Genomic DNA, 17,019 nt, shown 5'->3' with positions numbered 1-17,019 from the left:
TATTTAATAAATGCACCAGAAAGCATAATTTAGCATAATAGATGCATAAGTACAATCTTAGAAGAAATCTACCTAACTGGAATACATGTAGGTCAACACCTGGATCACCTGGGGTTCTCTATCACAGAGTTTTTTATGGAGGATGAACACAGGATCTTGACTAAGCCATATTCTTACTTCTTTATCCCTCTTCACTTACTGTCACACCTGGCTTCATCCTGAGACATCAAACAGATGGCATAGCGACAAGTAGCAATATTCTCTGTGGCTGCTACATTATTCTTTGTTGCCACCAATACACTCTTACTTTTGGGACTATAAAATACTTTGAGGACTCAGTAATGGGAAAGTACCACATGTTGGAATAAAAATAGGATACAACAACCAAAGAAATAAACCAGCACAATTTAGAAATCCTGTATCACACTAGACTATACTTTACTGCAGAGATATTTCATAAATTGAGCAATACAGTAATACACTGAATATGGTTTAATGACAAATCATGGTTAATTGTTAATTTAACAGGGTTAATTAATGGTCCTTTGTAATGCTCATCATGATATTTATTGCATTGCCACTGTCTGTCACCAAATGGTCATCTTATAACCTAAATAAATTATTGCACTTACGCCTTCGGCACTTGAATTGAAACTAAGCACTAGTGATTGTTTACAATTACGTAGACTGTATGTGTACTTAAGCAATACTACATGAGATATGCAGTTTCTACCTTTGGAGTTGTAAGTAGTTAGCCTAGTGAATGTGAGTTTAGTAGAATATTAAGTAATCCCATAACTAACAAAGTGATGTGAAGATAGATGAGATAAAAAAAAAAAATCTTACATAGTTTGAATCAACAACTTGCACACCAGTAACACGTAACAGAATACAGCCTTGGCTACTTCTTAGCACTGCTAAGCAATAACACTTCCAATACTTGCAATAATTTAATAAAGGTAGTGTCACAAATCATTCCATTTGTTTGTATTTTTTTAGCAGCACACTTGCATGTCATATTTTCTGTTGCTGGTATGCATTCTTTACTGCTTCTGTGGCCTGTTGACATAAAGGATCAAGTCGTCCATCACCACCTAGTGAAAACAGAAATGTTACACCTCACAGTAAGTGTAGAAACAGTCACTGTTCTCATAAAAGTTGCATACTGTACAAACATTCATGTTTTCCATCATCACTACTTTGTAAATTCTAGAATTACATGCAAGTACATGATACTACATTATAAGCATCATTTTACACTATATGCAAACTGAATTCTTGCATAAGTATTCAAACCCTTCACCTATAGCAACTCTAGGTTAATATATGTGGGAGAAATGCTTAACTAGGCTTGTTTGTCTTAATATGACCTGTGCAGGCCTGTTGTTTTTTGGTACGAAGTGCTTTCACCATTTAAATTTTTAGTTAAGAAGGGAGTTTAAGCAAAAAGGCCATACTCCAAAACTTACCGGGAGCACATGTTGAGGAAGTTAAGGGTAATGCACCCCAAAGGTTTAGATTACTAAACATCTACACTTGATAGTCCTGTTAACTTGGCTCTCTTTAAGTGTGTCAGCTTCAGTATTTAACAACTACTAAGGCACATTTATGTAAGAGATGCCAATCTGATGTTAATTTTATGCAGGCACATTAGTAACTGATAGCTGGGTGAAACTGTATATATTAAAAGACAGATGGGTGACAAACGAAATCCAAGGAAATCAAGCACCGCTACAAGCCACCAGAACAGCTTCAGTGCACCTTGGCATAGATTCTACAAGATTCTACATAGATTCTCTGGAACTGTAGTGGAGGGATGGAAAACCATTCATCCAAAAGGTATTTCCTCAATCAGTGTTTTTATGATGGTGGTGGAGAGCATTGTCTAATATGTCTGTCCACATCATTTTCATACTTATCAAGCCATTCACTGCCCCCTCATGACCTGTGGATGGGGGCATTGTTATCCTGGAACAGACCACTTCCATCAAGATAGAAATGTTTCTTGATCATAGGATCAAGGTGATCAGTTAGCAAAATCCCCTCACAGCACAACAGAGTCACCAGATCCCCTCACTGTATGGGTCAAGCATTTGGGTCCATACTGGTCTGGTGTATGCCCCACATGCACTCGCCCACCTGTGGAGAATATGGCATAGGACGACTCATCTGACCGTATCACTTTTTTCCACAACTGTGTAGAAGAGTGCCTGTGACTTTTGCACCACTTCTGTTCTGTGTTCTTCCTACATATTACACTAATGCACAAACAACACGGTCAATGAATGCACGTTTGACCACAATTTCCAAGCCTATTTATGGTTGTCTTTTTCATAGATCTAAGTGCAGATGCCACTTTAGTTACTGTTCCTGTCGAAACTCGCCAGCTGAGCAGTCTTTGTGACAGAAGCTCTTGCTATCAGTGCCCTCTTTCAAAGTCACAGATCTTTTCCTCCTGCCATCTTTATCCAAATCAGATGTCAACGACCTTCTCATCATTTTTACACATGCCACAGAGCATAACAGTTATTGACTGTATCATGTAGTGCACTTGTTTGGAAGCATCTGAACTTTTCAGGTTTGCCTTTAATTTGTCACCCATCTGTAGACACCTCTATGGTAAGGTGTAAGTGGTTTAATACCTGAAGTCCACTGAAGCATGGAGCCATAAAGAAATATGCCTTCTCTATAGACAGATGTTTTCCACAAAAGTGCTATTACTGTTTTTAGAATAGTGCATACTTTTTTCTACCAACAGTCCTGATGTGTATATCAACTGCATGAATACTGGAATAAAAAATGTATGCTACAGCAGTTTGAATAAAGCTCTGGATCCCAACCCATTTTAATTCAACAGTGAATTTCTTATTTTTAAAAGATTGCTATGAAATATTTCGCTGGAAGAAGAATTATTACCAAATTCTAGGTCATTGATGTGGCATTTATAAACGCATTCTCCGTTGACCACGAGCTCCACCCGGTTCCAATCAGGTATTTTCTCTAGAGCATAAGAGTGGCCGCAGTCTTTCAGTACCGCTAAAGGAGAGAGAGCAAAAACACAAACACTTCACGTGACCCTTCAGGCAGCGACGTACGTAACAAAACCAAAGTTAATATGATAAAATTTCCACAAAGTAAAGCCCGCCAGTCTAAAGAACAGTCTAGTTTAACAGCGCACTGGCCAGCATCCAAATGAAGAGTGTCACCTTGGAGACCTTCCAGGCGGAACGTCCTGTGGTCAACAACACCACACGATTCGTAAGGACCGTATCGAATAATGACCAGTGAAGTCTCAGGCATAATCTGAGATTCCTGTGCTGGAACTCACTAATTAACCGACCACAAAACTTCAGCCAACCGCTCCCTGTGTTGACGAGGAGTCTTCCCAGAATCCGTGCCGCGTGGCCTGTGTTCTGTTTCCCTAGCAACAGCTGTGAGTCACGAGACTTCAGGAAGGCGGTCCTCAAAACTAACCAGCGAAGAGAAAGTCAGGGCCATTCAGCGGAGCATGTTTCAGGACGCAGAGTAAGTAGCTAATCAAGAGACTGTGACCCTGCAGCTAAAATTAGATGTAGAAAGTCTGCTGTAAGATGAGGAAAATCCGAATGGCTCTACGTCACAGTAGCGTACCTACATGGCATTATAACCTTTTTTAACGGTTTTAATGACTTGTCGTGATATTTTCATGCTGCTGTGTAGCTAATTGGGATGAATTAATGTGGGGCACTAAACTTTGGTGTGTAGTAGCTTATATATATTTATAGTTCACTGCAAACCATTTTACCCACATGTGGTCTCTTACATTTATTCTGCATATAGTACACTTTTTACACTGTATATTCACATTTGAGTTTTATTACTGCTTTACCTCATTCTTTACTGCCAGGGTAAAAGGGGGCTAACAATAATATATATAAATAGAATTTGTTTGGTTTTACTCCATTTTCACTGTTGTGCAAAACAGAAACGCCTACAAGTATTTAAACCTTTAATTTTCCGTTAAGCATAGTTTAGGTTAAAAATATCCTGAAATAAAACAAACAAATAAATAAATTAATTAATAAATACATAAATAAATAAAATATGCTTCAGAGCCCTTTTAGGTCCCCTCTTTATCTGAATTTTATGACTTTGTTAAAATACATACCTTTATAACATTTATTGATAGATTATATTTATTTATGAAAACATAAAAATAGAAACATAATTATTTTAGTTTGAAACAGAAACAGAAAAGTTCAAGCAACAGGTTTGGTAAATAAGTCTGTAGAAATAATGCTTTTATAGTATAAATAAAGTGCTCAAGAAGCTTAAGACTAGACACTGGATATGTTTAACTTCATATAGTTTTTTGTATTATGAAGTTCTGTTTATGTTGCTTATTATTTAAAGTAACAACATTTAATACATAAATACATAAATAACACTCAAACATTTACATTATTGCAAATACATTTTCAGGAAACTGTAAATGAATGTATGACTTTATATAATATATATCTAATTAGTTTGATTAAAAAATAAGTATTGCTGTCTTCTAATTTCATCCTTTTCGTGGATGCACATGGTGCAGCTTGGCCTCCCAGTAAATATCTTATAAGTAGTTATATATAGTTTAACACTGTATTTAGAAGTACAGTTAACTAATTAACAATGTTTGAAGTTACACTTTGATATTGCATAGGAAAAAAACATAACCCTTAAAACAACCATACAAACCAAACATTCACAGTTTCCCCACTGATACACGGTGAATACATGCAGAACATTGATGCATGTTCTACTAGCTTGTGCTAGACAGGATTTGTCCCTTTTGACATTAGTGTTTTTAGATCTCCAACACAATACGTACTACAATATTTAGACTCAAGTTAGTGTTACATGACAATCTTAAAGCACACTCCTTTGGCAGTACAGATACATTTTGAATAGTGGCAACCTGGCAAGTGCTAAAATGTAGGATTTTAGCACTTGCACTGAGCTGAACTTGAAAGATTTTCACTCACTGTTCACATAGTTATTAATACATTCATCTTAGTCTTAACTGATGATTTGACACCCGATAAAGCTTTTCAATCAGGTGTTTCAGAAACAAAAGTGAGCATAGACGACATAGACATACATTAGGTGAGTATTAGTGTGTGCAGTTTTGCAGCGTTGTTGTCTGAAGGCCTTTGCTCAATATTCAGTTTTAGGATTTTCTTTGGAAACCTACAGCTTTCCTTTTTGTTGCCACGATATTCAACCTGTTAGTCCACACAGTCAACATCTCCTTTATAAAAAGACAGATATTACTTGTAGTTATATTTGATACACCCACAAACCAATGTTTGGACACAATATTTAAAATACACAGCGCACCCCATTGTACAAAAGATTAATGCAGGTGATGTTAGAAACCCCAGATGGTCTCCTGCTTCTCAGGTGTGTTATGTCTTTCTACCATTCTTCACTGCCTTGGAGGCATCCTCTGTCCTCTCTGTGGAGTTACACGGTTTGGCTTGAGTGTTGCATATTTGGCATAGATCCTGCATTTCCCCCAGGCATTCCACCAGAGCTTTCACAAACATATCTGAAGAGGTCTCAGAGCTGTCACGGAAACTGGACACACAGAAAATGATGTGGCCCGACTGGGGATTGTAGCATGCTCCATAGCCATTCGGGACCACAGGACCATAGCAGCAAAACATCTCCACGGTTGTTGGAACCTACATGCAAAGATGACACTGTTGGATTGTACCTGGTGCTGGACATTGTCTAATGTACTCTCTTAAAAATGGTGGTACTTTAAGTGTTCTTTACACACTAAAAAAAGATAGTTCTTCATAAGGGTTCTTTAGTATAGAAAACAGGTCTATATAGAACCATGAACACTCAAAGAACCATTTGCATGATTAAAGGGCTCGTTGCATAGGGAAAATGTTATTCAGATTAATGGAGAGTGTGTTTTATATCTGTAATTATTTACCAAAGAACCCTTAAAGAACCATAATTTTAAGCGTGTAGTAAAGAAAATGGTTCTAAATAGAACCATGAACACTCAAAGAACCTTTGAATGATTAAAGGGTTCTTTGCATCATAAAATCGTTCTTCTTCAAATTGATGGAGAATGTGCTGTAGATGGTCCTATATAGAATCTTTATGAAAAGGGCTATTTATAGCACCAAAAAGGGTTGTTCTATTTTTACGATGTCAAGCTTTTTACAATAAAAGAACCCTTTTTGGTGCTATATAGAACCCTTTTTAAAAAGGTTCTACATAGAACCATCTGCCGCACATTATTCTTCGATTTGAAGAACGCTTTCACAAAGGAAAAAACGATTTAATCATGCAAAGAGTTCTTTGAGTGTTCATGGTTCTATTTAGAACCATTTTCTTTACTAAAGAACCCTTGAAGAACCATATTTTTAAGTATGTAGGTAGAATTATAAAGAACTGTTTTGCATGGATCTTCAGAATAAGATCCTGTTTTGTTATTTGCTGGTTTCGATGATAGATATGCATATTTATTGTCAGCAAAACCCAATATTTTTCAAAGCTTCCCTTATTTATTTGCAGCTTTTTGATGTACCTGACTCGTGGAGAGGATGAACTGGTTGCTGATGATGTAGGTCTCATCTGTGAAAATCTCTGGCTTCTCCAAGTTGAGCTCCTTAGCTATCTCTCGCAGTCCAAGTAAGTGATTGTCTATTGCCATCCCTGTGATAGCCTGTTAAATCAGAGTATTTTTTTCCATGCACAAGCAATATTTTATTGTGAAGCAGAGAGTTATATTGAGACATATTATCATAAGATGATGTATGAATGCACTTAGCAGAAAAAGGTATTTGTGCAGAGGCAGCCTCAGTTTTATTTACCAAGATCGTATAATTGGTTTGCGCCTTAATAGCATCCCATAACTTTTCCATCTTCTCAGCATCCTAGACAAATAGAATACAGTCACATGAGACAAAGCATTTAAATAAGCTATCAGTCTTACTGCAGTAAGTACTTTAAATGATCCAAGCTTATAGTTGCTTTGAGAACAATTTTATGTTATGTGAACAACTGTGATATACCGTCAGACTAGACTTTTTATCAGTCATAGCTTTCACAAATGCCAAGGCCTCAGCCGTAGAAGAGCGAATGTTGTCCACTCGACCATGTTGGAAGCGGCGGATTGATGCGCTCTCATAAGTTGGCACAGGTCTTCCATGACATCTGAGCATAAAATAGAAAAACAGTGTTTTACATGTAACGTGCTGGTGTTGTAAGTATTATCCATAGACCACAAGGAAGAAAACAGCAAACCTACTTATAAAATGCAAACTGCAGAGCTACTTGCACATAAGCATCAGGACTCATTTTCTGTTTCTTGATGAACTCTTTGCCGTAGCCGCAGAAATTGTAGACGTTCATGTCCAGATTTTCAACAAGCCTAAATACAATGGACACACATTTAGATAAATCAGATTCTGTGAATATACCACTGCACATGTGTATCGACTATACTGTTCAACAGAAATAAGTATTCCATTGGCTTGCCTCTGTAATTTGTCTGCCGAGGTGGTGAGACATGCTTGGATTTCTGGCGAGCATTTCCAGCGAAGACGCCTTGGGGCTGGCAGCTCACTCACACTGGCTGCCCTCACCAGCTTGGAAGGGCTGCCTATCCTAAGAGTGGTACACACACATAGCAATTTTCTTTATCCTCTCTTAATTACTTGCATGCCATTTATTTGCACAAAGAAAGAAACTTAACCTTAAGCCTGGTACTCAAATACAAATCTGGGCCTTTTTCCTGGTTAACTGAAGTAGTCAGTTGAAGACCGTGTGTAACTGATGACACTTTACTTTAAGTTAATTGGAGGGTGGAATTCTCCACCATCTCACCTGAGAGACAATGAATTGAATACATTAGCTCTAGATTTTGGAATAACTCATTATCTATGACTTGGCAGTTGTTCTGTCTTTCCGGGTCTTCAGGGAACATTTTCTTATTTCAGGCTGCCAGGGAAAGCCCTTCATTACTTCATTACTGACTCAGGTGTGTCTGGAGCTGGAATAGAATGAAAATGAAAAGTAGCTGGACTCCTCACACCTATGCATGAGAGTGATAAGTGCTGATAAGAGTGAGAATGATAAGTGCAGTACATGTTATTTGAGAAATGGACATTAAAATCTCAGTATGCGGATGCTGATTATGGGCAATAAACAGACGTGGAAAAAGTAAGTGAAAGTATGGGTACTGTGTAAAATTCTGACTCATGGAAGTATGAAGCCAAATATATACTTAACTCAAAGTAAAGTAGTAAGTAGTAAATATCTACATGAAACACACTGAAGTATCTAAAAATAGAAAAGGTAAAAAAGTTAATGTTTTAACAAATAAATTAGTTAAAGTTAGTTAAATTTAAAGTTTTCTTTGTTTGATGGTGTGTGATGTAATGGTTTGCTGGGCGAATTATCAGCATTACTAGTCCTCACACAATGACAATTTAGCATAGTTGTGGGCTGTTTTGTTTTACAGTGATATGAATTTTATTGAATGTTTTAATAAAAAAACATAAAATCAAATGTATGATAACTCAAGATTAAAAAAAAAGAGAAAAATCTCTGGCCTTTGAGATTTGTAAGTACTTTGAAGGTCTAAGTAAAATATAAGGAGTGAAAAGTAAAAATGGAAATGTAGTTGAGTAAAAGTACAAATGTTCAGTTTCAGTCATACTGAAATTACAAATCTTCCAAATAATTCCTAAGCATAATAACAAAGGACAATTACTCAAGTATTTCCACCTCTGGCTGTATGAGAGTGTGTTTCATGACAAGAAATACACATTTCTATATTAACTGAATGCTAGATGACTTTTTGTTGTTGACAGACATCAAACAAAACATATACAGTGATCAGCCATAACATTAAAGCCACCTCCTTCTCCTTCTACACTAATTGTCCATTTATCAGCTTTTTACCCTATAGGGGCACTTTGTAGTTCTTTGTAGTCTATCTGTTTCTCTGCATACTTTGTTAGCATCTTTTTACCCTGTTCTTCAGTGGTCAAGACCCCTACAGGACCACCACGAAGCAGGTATTATTTAGATGGTGATTCATTCTCAGCACTGCAGTGACACTGACGTGTTGTGTTGGCACGAGTGGCTGGAGTGTTTAAACACTGTGTCCACTCACTGACCACTCTTTTAGACACTCTGTCCTTGTTGGTCCACCTTGTAGACGTAAAGTCAGACATGATAACTCATCTGTTGCTGCACAGTTTGTATCAGTCATCTTCTAGTCCTTCATCAGTGGTAACAGGAAGCTGCCCACAGGACGCTGTTGGCTGGATATTTTTGGTTGTTGGACTGTTTCCAGTCAGGCACAGACACTGAGCTGTGTAAAAACTCCAGCAGTACTGTTGTAACTGATCCACTCATATCAGCGCAACACACACTAACACACCACCACGTTACTGCAGTGCTGAGAATAATCCACTACCCAAATAATACCTGCTCTGTGGTGGTCCTCTGGGGGTCCTGACCATTGAAGAACAAGGTGAAAAGGGGCTAACAACGTATGCAGAGAAACAGATGGACTACAGTCTGTAATTGTAGAACTATGATGTGTTCCTGTATGGTAAGTGGAGCTGATAAAATGGACAATGAGTGTAGAAACAAGAAGGTGGTTTTAATGTTATGGCTGATTGGTATATGTAGTTTAGGGCTGCACAATAGGAACTCTAGTGTTGTGATCACATGGATGTATTTTTGATTGCTATACACATTATAATATATCAAATGGATTTATGTAATTACAAATGTTTGGGAGTACCACGCCTGAAGCTTTTCCTTCTAATCTAACGTTCCTATTAATTTCCTTCTCTACATACCGTTTCCTGTGACAAAGTTTTCACACTAACCATTGCTCAGTCTCCTCTCTGTTACTCAGTCCTATCTGTCAGTCATATCTCTATTCACCAAAGGGGGTCCGGCCTTCTAGCACAAGCACAAGCTGCACAGAGCTCCAGCCCAAGTTCTCAGAATTCTCTCCCTACAGTCATACAGTTTCTTCTTATACCTTAACTATATGTTGAAGGCGTGGGCCAAACTATCAAAAACACATCAGTTACCTCCATTACTTTACCAAAATAATTAACTTTTGTTGGACTACATTAACATCTTGATTCATAAACACACAGAAATACTCATCAACATCTTAGATTGGCTGAGAGGATTACTGTGATTGGTTTGAAGCCTGATCTGCAATATTGTGATGATGATTAACATTTAACAAACATCATGTTGCGCAGCCCTAATACAATAATAAATATTATTTATCCTAATAAAAGATAAATAATAGGTTGATGTTTGTTGTATAGCTTACATGTACTTCAGCAAATATTCTGTGCACTGCACCAACACGATTCCCTCAAAAGGTGAGTGTTCGCAGGCAACACCACAGCATCCATCTGCACCTACCACAAACTGAGAGACATGGTGTTTTAACAGTAGCAGACATAATCCACCCACATCCATCTTTTATTTGGATTGGCACTATTATATTAATGCTATACCTGCATGGGCTTGTCATACCAGCGGTTTGCCCCATTTTTGTTCTTTCCTCCTCCGTGGAGCATCATCATGGCTCGGTTGGTGTCACTCATGTCCAAGCCACAAGGTTCATCCAAGCACACCAGACACAGACAGCGTTCGATCATATCCAGAGAATCTCTGTTGGTAGAATCTGCAGCAGATGCTCATGATCAGCATGCTTTGGTATCTGATGAGCCAGTATTGTTCCCTTAAAATCTCAGGTATATTACATCCTATGACTCATTTTTCAGTAACTTCATGGACCACAATATAAACTGGCTAAATTATTCTCTCCATAAACATTATGTTTAGCTCAATTAATATCAATTTAATCAGTATTTATTGTAATTAAGTTTTTTCAGCCATTACGTATCATGGTTTTCATAGTTTCATGAAATTGTGTGTGTGTGTGTGTGTGTGTGTGTGTGTGTGTGTGTGAGACGGACAGGCAGCCTGTCCAGGGTGTTTCCTGCCTTACCCCCAGTGAGCACCACATAGGCACCAACACTCCCCATGACCCAGGAGGATAAGTGGCTTAGATGATGAGTGATGATAACAGTAGGGCTGAAGGGGAACTCCACCAATTTCTTAAAAGTTCCACATAATTAAGCAAAGTCATTCAGACTGGTTTGGTGCAAAATGCTCAATGCTCTAGAACAAACAATTTCACATCAGACCTCTCTGAATGACTGTATTTATATCTCAGCCACTGAGTTATGCAGAAATCTTGAGAAATTGGTACAGTTCCCCTTTTAAGTTATAGAAGGGCATAATAAAAATTTGGACCCACCGGCAGGTCCTGGCCATTTAATGGGTTCATTCTGGAATTTGTAGTTTCCAATTAGTGCAGGTTTTCTGTTGTTCCTGTTAACTTGCTGTTTTCCAGAACAACACAGTTCCATTCTAAACTATGTATACCAGCTACAACAAAGTCTGAAGTAATGAAAAAAAAAAATAGTATGTTGTTTTAAAATATTATTTTAGATTGTTGATTTTGTTGGGAAGCCAAAGAAATTACTTTAACTTAACCTTTTACCTAAACTGTAAAGTTTAACTGAATTCTTTGTCCATCAATGTTCCCGAAGAGACAATTATGAACACGCACTCTTAAAAATAAGCAATGCTGTAAGAAACTTTTTTGGTTCCCTAAACTTAACCTTTAAATGAAGATGTTTCAGTTGTTTTTTTGTCACATCAACTGAAAGTTTCTGTGTGTGACTTTTTTATGGCATCACTCCGAAGAATGCTTTTTGGCATCCTTATTTTTAAGAGTGCATTCAGTCTCAATAGATGTCTGACCTTTAACAAGGATACTGCGAGCCTCTGCCCACTCTGTCCTGCCATCTGAGGTGAGCAGTCCAATAGGAGGCAGACGCTCCTCTTCACTCTCAGCCATCTTCCTGATCTTCTGCAGCTGAGTGTACAGATCTCTCTCATTGAGCCGTCGGAAGTTGATCACCACATCAAGAACAAAAAACTAGAAAAATAATAGCGTACATTTGGTATAATCATTTAATTCATTTATACTGTAACAGTGATAGAATGCACATGACACAGTTACACACTGACAGCCATTTCGAGTGGAAGTGCAGCTCCCTAATGAGTGACTGTAACTTTTGATTATGACATTTAAAGCAATTGTCTTTTACATAATTAAAAAGAGCTCAAGCATAAAGATGATTCACAGCCAGCCTCATTAAGTCAACAGTGAGCACCTGTTAGAAGACCTTGCTTATTAATTACATTGTAGAGCAGAAAATAAAATGCCCAAGAGAGTTGTACATCAACACTGCGATAGCCTCTCTTAGACTGTTCAGACTGTTCATTAAATCAGATCTAATTTAGTTTAACAAATAAATGAATTAATAAGCAGCTCCTGATTCCTTTACATGTGCGTATTGGAACCTTACCTGATTTTTACAGGCCACTATGATGTGTTCTGGTTCTGGCATTACACTGCTCTTCTGGGCCACCAGGGTGTCTGTCTTTGGTCCAGGTAGACGGTAGGAGGTGAAGAGCCTATAGTATTGTTCCATGCACAGAGGAGTCCCAGCCAACTGCCCTCGGGCGTAGTCCACTGGTAGGGCATGTCTGCAAAACAGAAGCAACATTAGGAACTCACACTGTGGGCCAAGGGAGCCCTAATGGATGGAACAGACTGCCCTGTGTGTGTGGACTTGCCACGCAGGATAAAATCAAAGACTTGATATTGACAAGAGAGAGTGAACAAAATAGAACCTACCCATCAAGTAGACATTTGTATTCTAATACACCTGAAATTAGATGAGCTGCAAATCTGTTGGAGAGAAAATAAAGAGAAGTGCATTCATTTTTTTATCCAAATATTAAAATACTATGTCAGAATAATCTTTGTGTAATGAAAGAACAAATGTATGTATAGTGGAACTGTGGGATTTGGAGTGAGTCAGTGCAATCACAAAGGTTTTTGTAGTAAGCTATTCCTCCCCCTCTGTTCCCTGTTCCTTCCTACCTCTATGAGCCCAAGAAAAAGCCTTATTTAATCTACTATTACGATCACACATCACTGGTCAGTAATGCAGTAGATAAGCCAAAATGTGCACCTGTTTAGAAAGGCCCTAACTTCTGGCACATTGCCCTTTCATAATCTCATGGCCTGCTATGGCAGAGCTGAAAGTAAAATGTAAAGATGTTTGAGAATAAGCCAAAAAAGAAGTTTCCGTAGCTAATCACCTTTACAGTTTTAAGAAAGCCTGTCCTCTATCTCTCACATTAGTGAAGCCAAACCTTAGTGACTAGAAAATCAGTAAGTGGTGCACTGAATCTAAGGTGTTATTGGGGAATTCCAGAGATTTTTCAAAGATTCTCAATGTTTAAATCACTAAGATGTAGAAAAAAAGGCATGACTCAAAGTTGGTATGAAATGTGGCATTTTAGAGATACTTGTAGAGTTAGTATTGCTCACTGTGATGGTAACTAGATGTCTAAAGAGTTTAACATCTTGAAAAGCTACATCACAGAAAGCTATTACACAAAAATGTTCAAATACGCTACCTGAGGTCTGAAGCAGTACGGTGCTGTCAGAACAAAACCTTTTATCTCCAAAATGATAACTTTACAGGAGAAGGAAAAAAACATACTTTACTTTTAATGTGAGTCAGTGTAACCAGACTGTTTTTCCAAGTAATTTTGGGCCATTTTTTCTGGCCTATTCATCATGAAATTTACACACAATACAAAGGACAATAGGCATTTTCAAATTATGTAAAAAACTGAAAAACAACAAAAATGGAGATATTTTACATTACATACATTTTGTTCTGACAGCAGTGTTTGTCTTATGATAGTTTTGAGATAAGCTTTCGATCTAAACTATGTTTTAAAAAACCTGTCCATGGCGGAGGTACGTGCAGGATGTTGTAAAGCAAACTGTACCATTATCAACATTACATTACATTGTAGACATCTAGTTCCTGTCACAACCATTTTAAAGATATCCAAACCAATCTGCACTCTGAATGACTTAACAATTTAATTCTACAGGAATTTTGAAAAATCACAGGCTTCCCTTTTAAAACAGCTCAGCTTTTTTAGTGCATTTGGAGCATCAATTTTGTCAATCAGCTCAAGGCAGTTGAAGAGATGTGCATATTGTTTACATGTTTACTCATCAGCAGTCTAAGATATCTTGCAAATAGTGACTATTATAATGAGCCCCTCCACAACCCACACATATGGAGCTGCACAGTCAATGGAGGAAGAACATGCAATACAAAGACTTACACATTTCCTATGAAGTTCTTGACATTTTGCAGACATGCCATGTTTCTACTGGTAATTTCTATGGATGCATTCAGTGTAGTAGATGAAGATGTGCAAGATACTAAAGGTGGGGTCATTTCCATCTCAATTCCATTCCTTTAGCACTGGATTTTGGAAATGCCATTGGAGTTGAATGTCTTAAGCATTGAAATCAAGATGGTAGTGCTCCCAGCTCTAGCCCCAGGGTCCAATACCTGAGTGCGTCACTCTGAGCCCTGAAGTTCTGCTTTGGGAAGACCATAGCAGGGCTAGAGTTGACAGGTAGTGCTAATCTGTTATTCAAATACATATCTTCAAGCCAGTAGTCGTATACCTGAGAAAATGAGAATATTTTATGTTCATGTGTTATGACGGAAGTTGTATATTGGTTAAGTTTCCAATAGGGACTTTGTGGCTTTACACTGCACCATGTTGCACATGAGCTTTCATGAGCTATATCATACATGTAAATAATACATATAATTGTAATTAGTGGAACTTTATGAGACATTAAAGATTAAGGTAAAAGTAGTAGCCTAAAGATGACCATTTGGGCACAAACACATTTCTCAAAAAAAAAAATACTGATATCTAATGCTACCTATAGTCTGTAAAACATTAATAATTAACACATTAGACACAACACAAACAGCTCCAAAGATTAAAACACAGAAGAATGGCTCACCTTATTTAAGACTATAGTCAACAGCATGTAACTGAGAAAAAGACACTAACTCAGTAGTAGAAGTGAAGAGCTCCAGGGGCCTTACCCAGTTTGCTTTAAGCTCTTTCCTTTCCAACAGCTTTTTCTGAAGTAGCTCTCCCAGCCCTCCAGGTTCTTGAAACTTCTCTGTGATGGTCTTGGTCCTTCTGAACTGCTCTTCAGGCACCAGGTGTCTCATACAATTCAGATACATGTCCAGTGTCTGCTGTAAGGGTGGGACTGGCAGTTTGGGCAGGCCCTGAATGGATGAGACCAGAGCCTTATTGAGAGCACTGAATCATTCATTTCTGTTTCAACACATTGGGGAAACATATAATTCAATAGCTTTCCTCCTCTATGCTCCCATGCCATTCGCTTATAACCCCATTTGTGTTTGTAATTGTAATTTGCCATTTAGGGAGTATTGAAGGCATGTGGTAAATCTTTCATGCTGGAACTGCTTCGGGTCATATTAAGAATTAATTTAGGACATTTTTGTTATAGGTTGGCAACGTTAGAGAAAAGCCCAGTAACTGAGATTAGAATTTCTTTTACCTTGTACTCGTTATGTACACAGCTCCATCAAACTTGAACACACTGACAGAGTACGATTCATAGCAGTGCAGAGGTCTACAGTTCAGTTAGACGCAATTTGAACAAATGTAGAAGCAAAAGCTCACTGTGAGTTACGCTACCCATTCCAAACAGAATTGTTTTTAACCGTAGAAGCTCTTTGGGAATAATAAAAAGAGTAAAATATGCACTTTACACTTTGATCGTCTTGGTCTTCTGATGGTTTCCCTTCCAAAACCGGCATCCTCAAAGTTGCGGCGCTCAGTCAGGCGAGAGAGAATTGCGCAGCTTGTCCTGCAGCTTTTAGTGGACATAATCGAGGAGAAATTAAGCCCTGTTTTGAGATTTCTCTACAAAAAACTGTCTTTTCACTAGTCATTTTGCCTTAGGTTAAACTATACGTCCCATTGCAGATGCTTAAAAATAGCTTATTGCACTATAAACACCAATTATGTTAAATCGGTTGATACACAGTACAACCCGATACAAATTAGCTATATAAACAGCCTGAGAAATCTCCCCTGAAGCGTTACTGCACAGTTGACAGTAGACAAAAAAAGCCTATAAAGATGCTGTAAACTTTTTAGTGTACTTACCAGATAGTGTTGTTTCTTGGAGATCCCTAATCAAGTTTATCCAGATTCATTTCCTCTCTAAAGCGGTCTCGTAGAAAGAAAAGTGGTGTTATTGAAAAGCCCAGTCCCTTCTCCAGAAGACTGCATGCTCTCCATTGCAAACCATGAGTTCCCCACTTAGCTTCGTAAAAAGCTGCAAGGTGGGAGGCAAAGCTCCTCCCATCGCGCTCCATTCGTGGACCAGGCTGCGTTATGAGGCATCTTTACCTCTCCAGCCCCACCTCATAGCGACTGGACACTTCGTCTCTGAGCAAAGTTTACACCTTTTGACGTGTCTTATAGAGGAACAGAGCCTCAAACACCATGATGAGGCTGTAGGTCATGCTCTTACTGTTCTCCCTCAGCGCGCCTCTGGTCATCACTCCGGGCCATTACCCAGAGAGTGAGCGCTTTCCAATTGATTTCATCAATTGAAAGATTTATGTACATTTTTTTTCTCCCACTTAATCTTCCCTAAACAATCTTTCGGATTGTGGGCCTGCTTTTGTACGTATACTAAGAGTGGGGAACGCTGTAGCACTGTAAACTCAACGATATTCATTCTCTTAAAGTTCCTAAAGGCTGCATGAAGGCTACATCATATAATACTTTATTAATGTTGTGCTTTTTTTCTAATATAATTTATAAAATGTGTTGTTCATTTGTGCATGTGTTACATCTCTTTATGTATTTTAAAAGCTACTTCGAAGAACAGTGATATTTGTGTGGATAGCAAAAGTTCGTTCTGTATTATTCAGACCAATATTTCGACTCTTTCCAGTG

The 17,019-nt window shown here is 38.0% G+C and overlaps 2 protein-coding genes across 2 annotated transcripts; both read right to left on the bottom strand.

The window, feature by feature from the left end:
• Positions 1-890: 890 nt before the first annotated feature.
• On the bottom strand, positions 891-3,471 carry cunh10orf53 (chromosome unknown C10orf53 homolog). Its single transcript, XM_036574229.1, has 3 exons — positions 3,207-3,471; positions 2,917-3,036; positions 891-1,094 (listed from the first exon to the last, which is right to left on the bottom strand). Exons 1-3 carry the CDS (start codon positions 3,298-3,300, stop codon positions 1,015-1,017), a joined length of 294 nt encoding a protein of 97 aa, XP_036430122.1. The 5' UTR covers positions 3,301-3,471; the 3' UTR covers positions 891-1,014.
• A 1,600-nt stretch (positions 3,472-5,071) lies between these two features.
• On the bottom strand, positions 5,072-16,449 carry chata (choline O-acetyltransferase a). Its single transcript, XM_036573447.1, has 15 exons — positions 16,219-16,449; positions 15,819-15,922; positions 15,117-15,308; positions 14,562-14,680; positions 12,809-12,862; positions 12,477-12,657; positions 11,866-12,043; positions 10,548-10,717; positions 10,358-10,458; positions 7,525-7,653; positions 7,295-7,417; positions 7,059-7,200; positions 6,858-6,920; positions 6,572-6,709; positions 5,072-5,708 (listed from the first exon to the last, which is right to left on the bottom strand). The coding sequence occupies exons 2-15, from the start codon at positions 15,864-15,866 to the stop codon at positions 5,430-5,432; spliced, it is 1,917 nt and encodes a 638-aa protein (XP_036429340.1). The 5' UTR covers positions 15,867-15,922; positions 16,219-16,449; the 3' UTR covers positions 5,072-5,429.
• Positions 16,450-17,019: the final 570 nt, after the last annotated feature.

Source organism: Colossoma macropomum, unplaced genomic scaffold (genome assembly GCF_904425465.1).
Source record: "Colossoma macropomum unplaced genomic scaffold, Colossoma_macropomum, whole genome shotgun sequence".
NCBI classification, from domain to species: domain Eukaryota; kingdom Metazoa; phylum Chordata; class Actinopteri; order Characiformes; family Serrasalmidae; genus Colossoma; species Colossoma macropomum.
The sequence above is the reverse complement of the archived record's forward strand: the minus strand, read 5'-3'. Positions and strand labels throughout refer to the sequence as shown.

Excerpts from the sequence above, each read along its gene's own strand:
- chata (XM_036573447.1), bottom strand. The coding sequence starts at position 15,866 with ATGCCGGTTTTGGAAGGGAAACCATCAGAAGACCAAGACGATCAAAGT. Across the intron at positions 7,654-10,357 it reads GAATATTTGCTGAAGTACAT|GATAGGCAGCCCTTCCAAGC; the intron begins GTAAGCTATACA and ends TACCACTCTTAG. Across the intron at positions 6,921-7,058 it reads ATAAAAAGTCTAGTCTGACG|GATGCTGAGAAGATGGAAAA; the intron begins GTATATCACAGT and ends CTATTTGTCTAG.
- cunh10orf53 (XM_036574229.1), bottom strand. The coding sequence starts at position 3,300 with ATGCCTGAGACTTCACTGGTCATTATTCGATACGGTCCTTACGAATCG. Across the intron at positions 3,037-3,206 it reads CCGCCTGGAAGGTCTCCAAG|CGGTACTGAAAGACTGCGGC; the intron begins GTGACACTCTTC and ends TCTCTCCTTTAG. Across the intron at positions 1,095-2,916 it reads CATCAATGACCTAGAATTTG|GTGGTGATGGACGACTTGAT; the intron begins GTAATAATTCTT and ends TGTTTTCACTAG.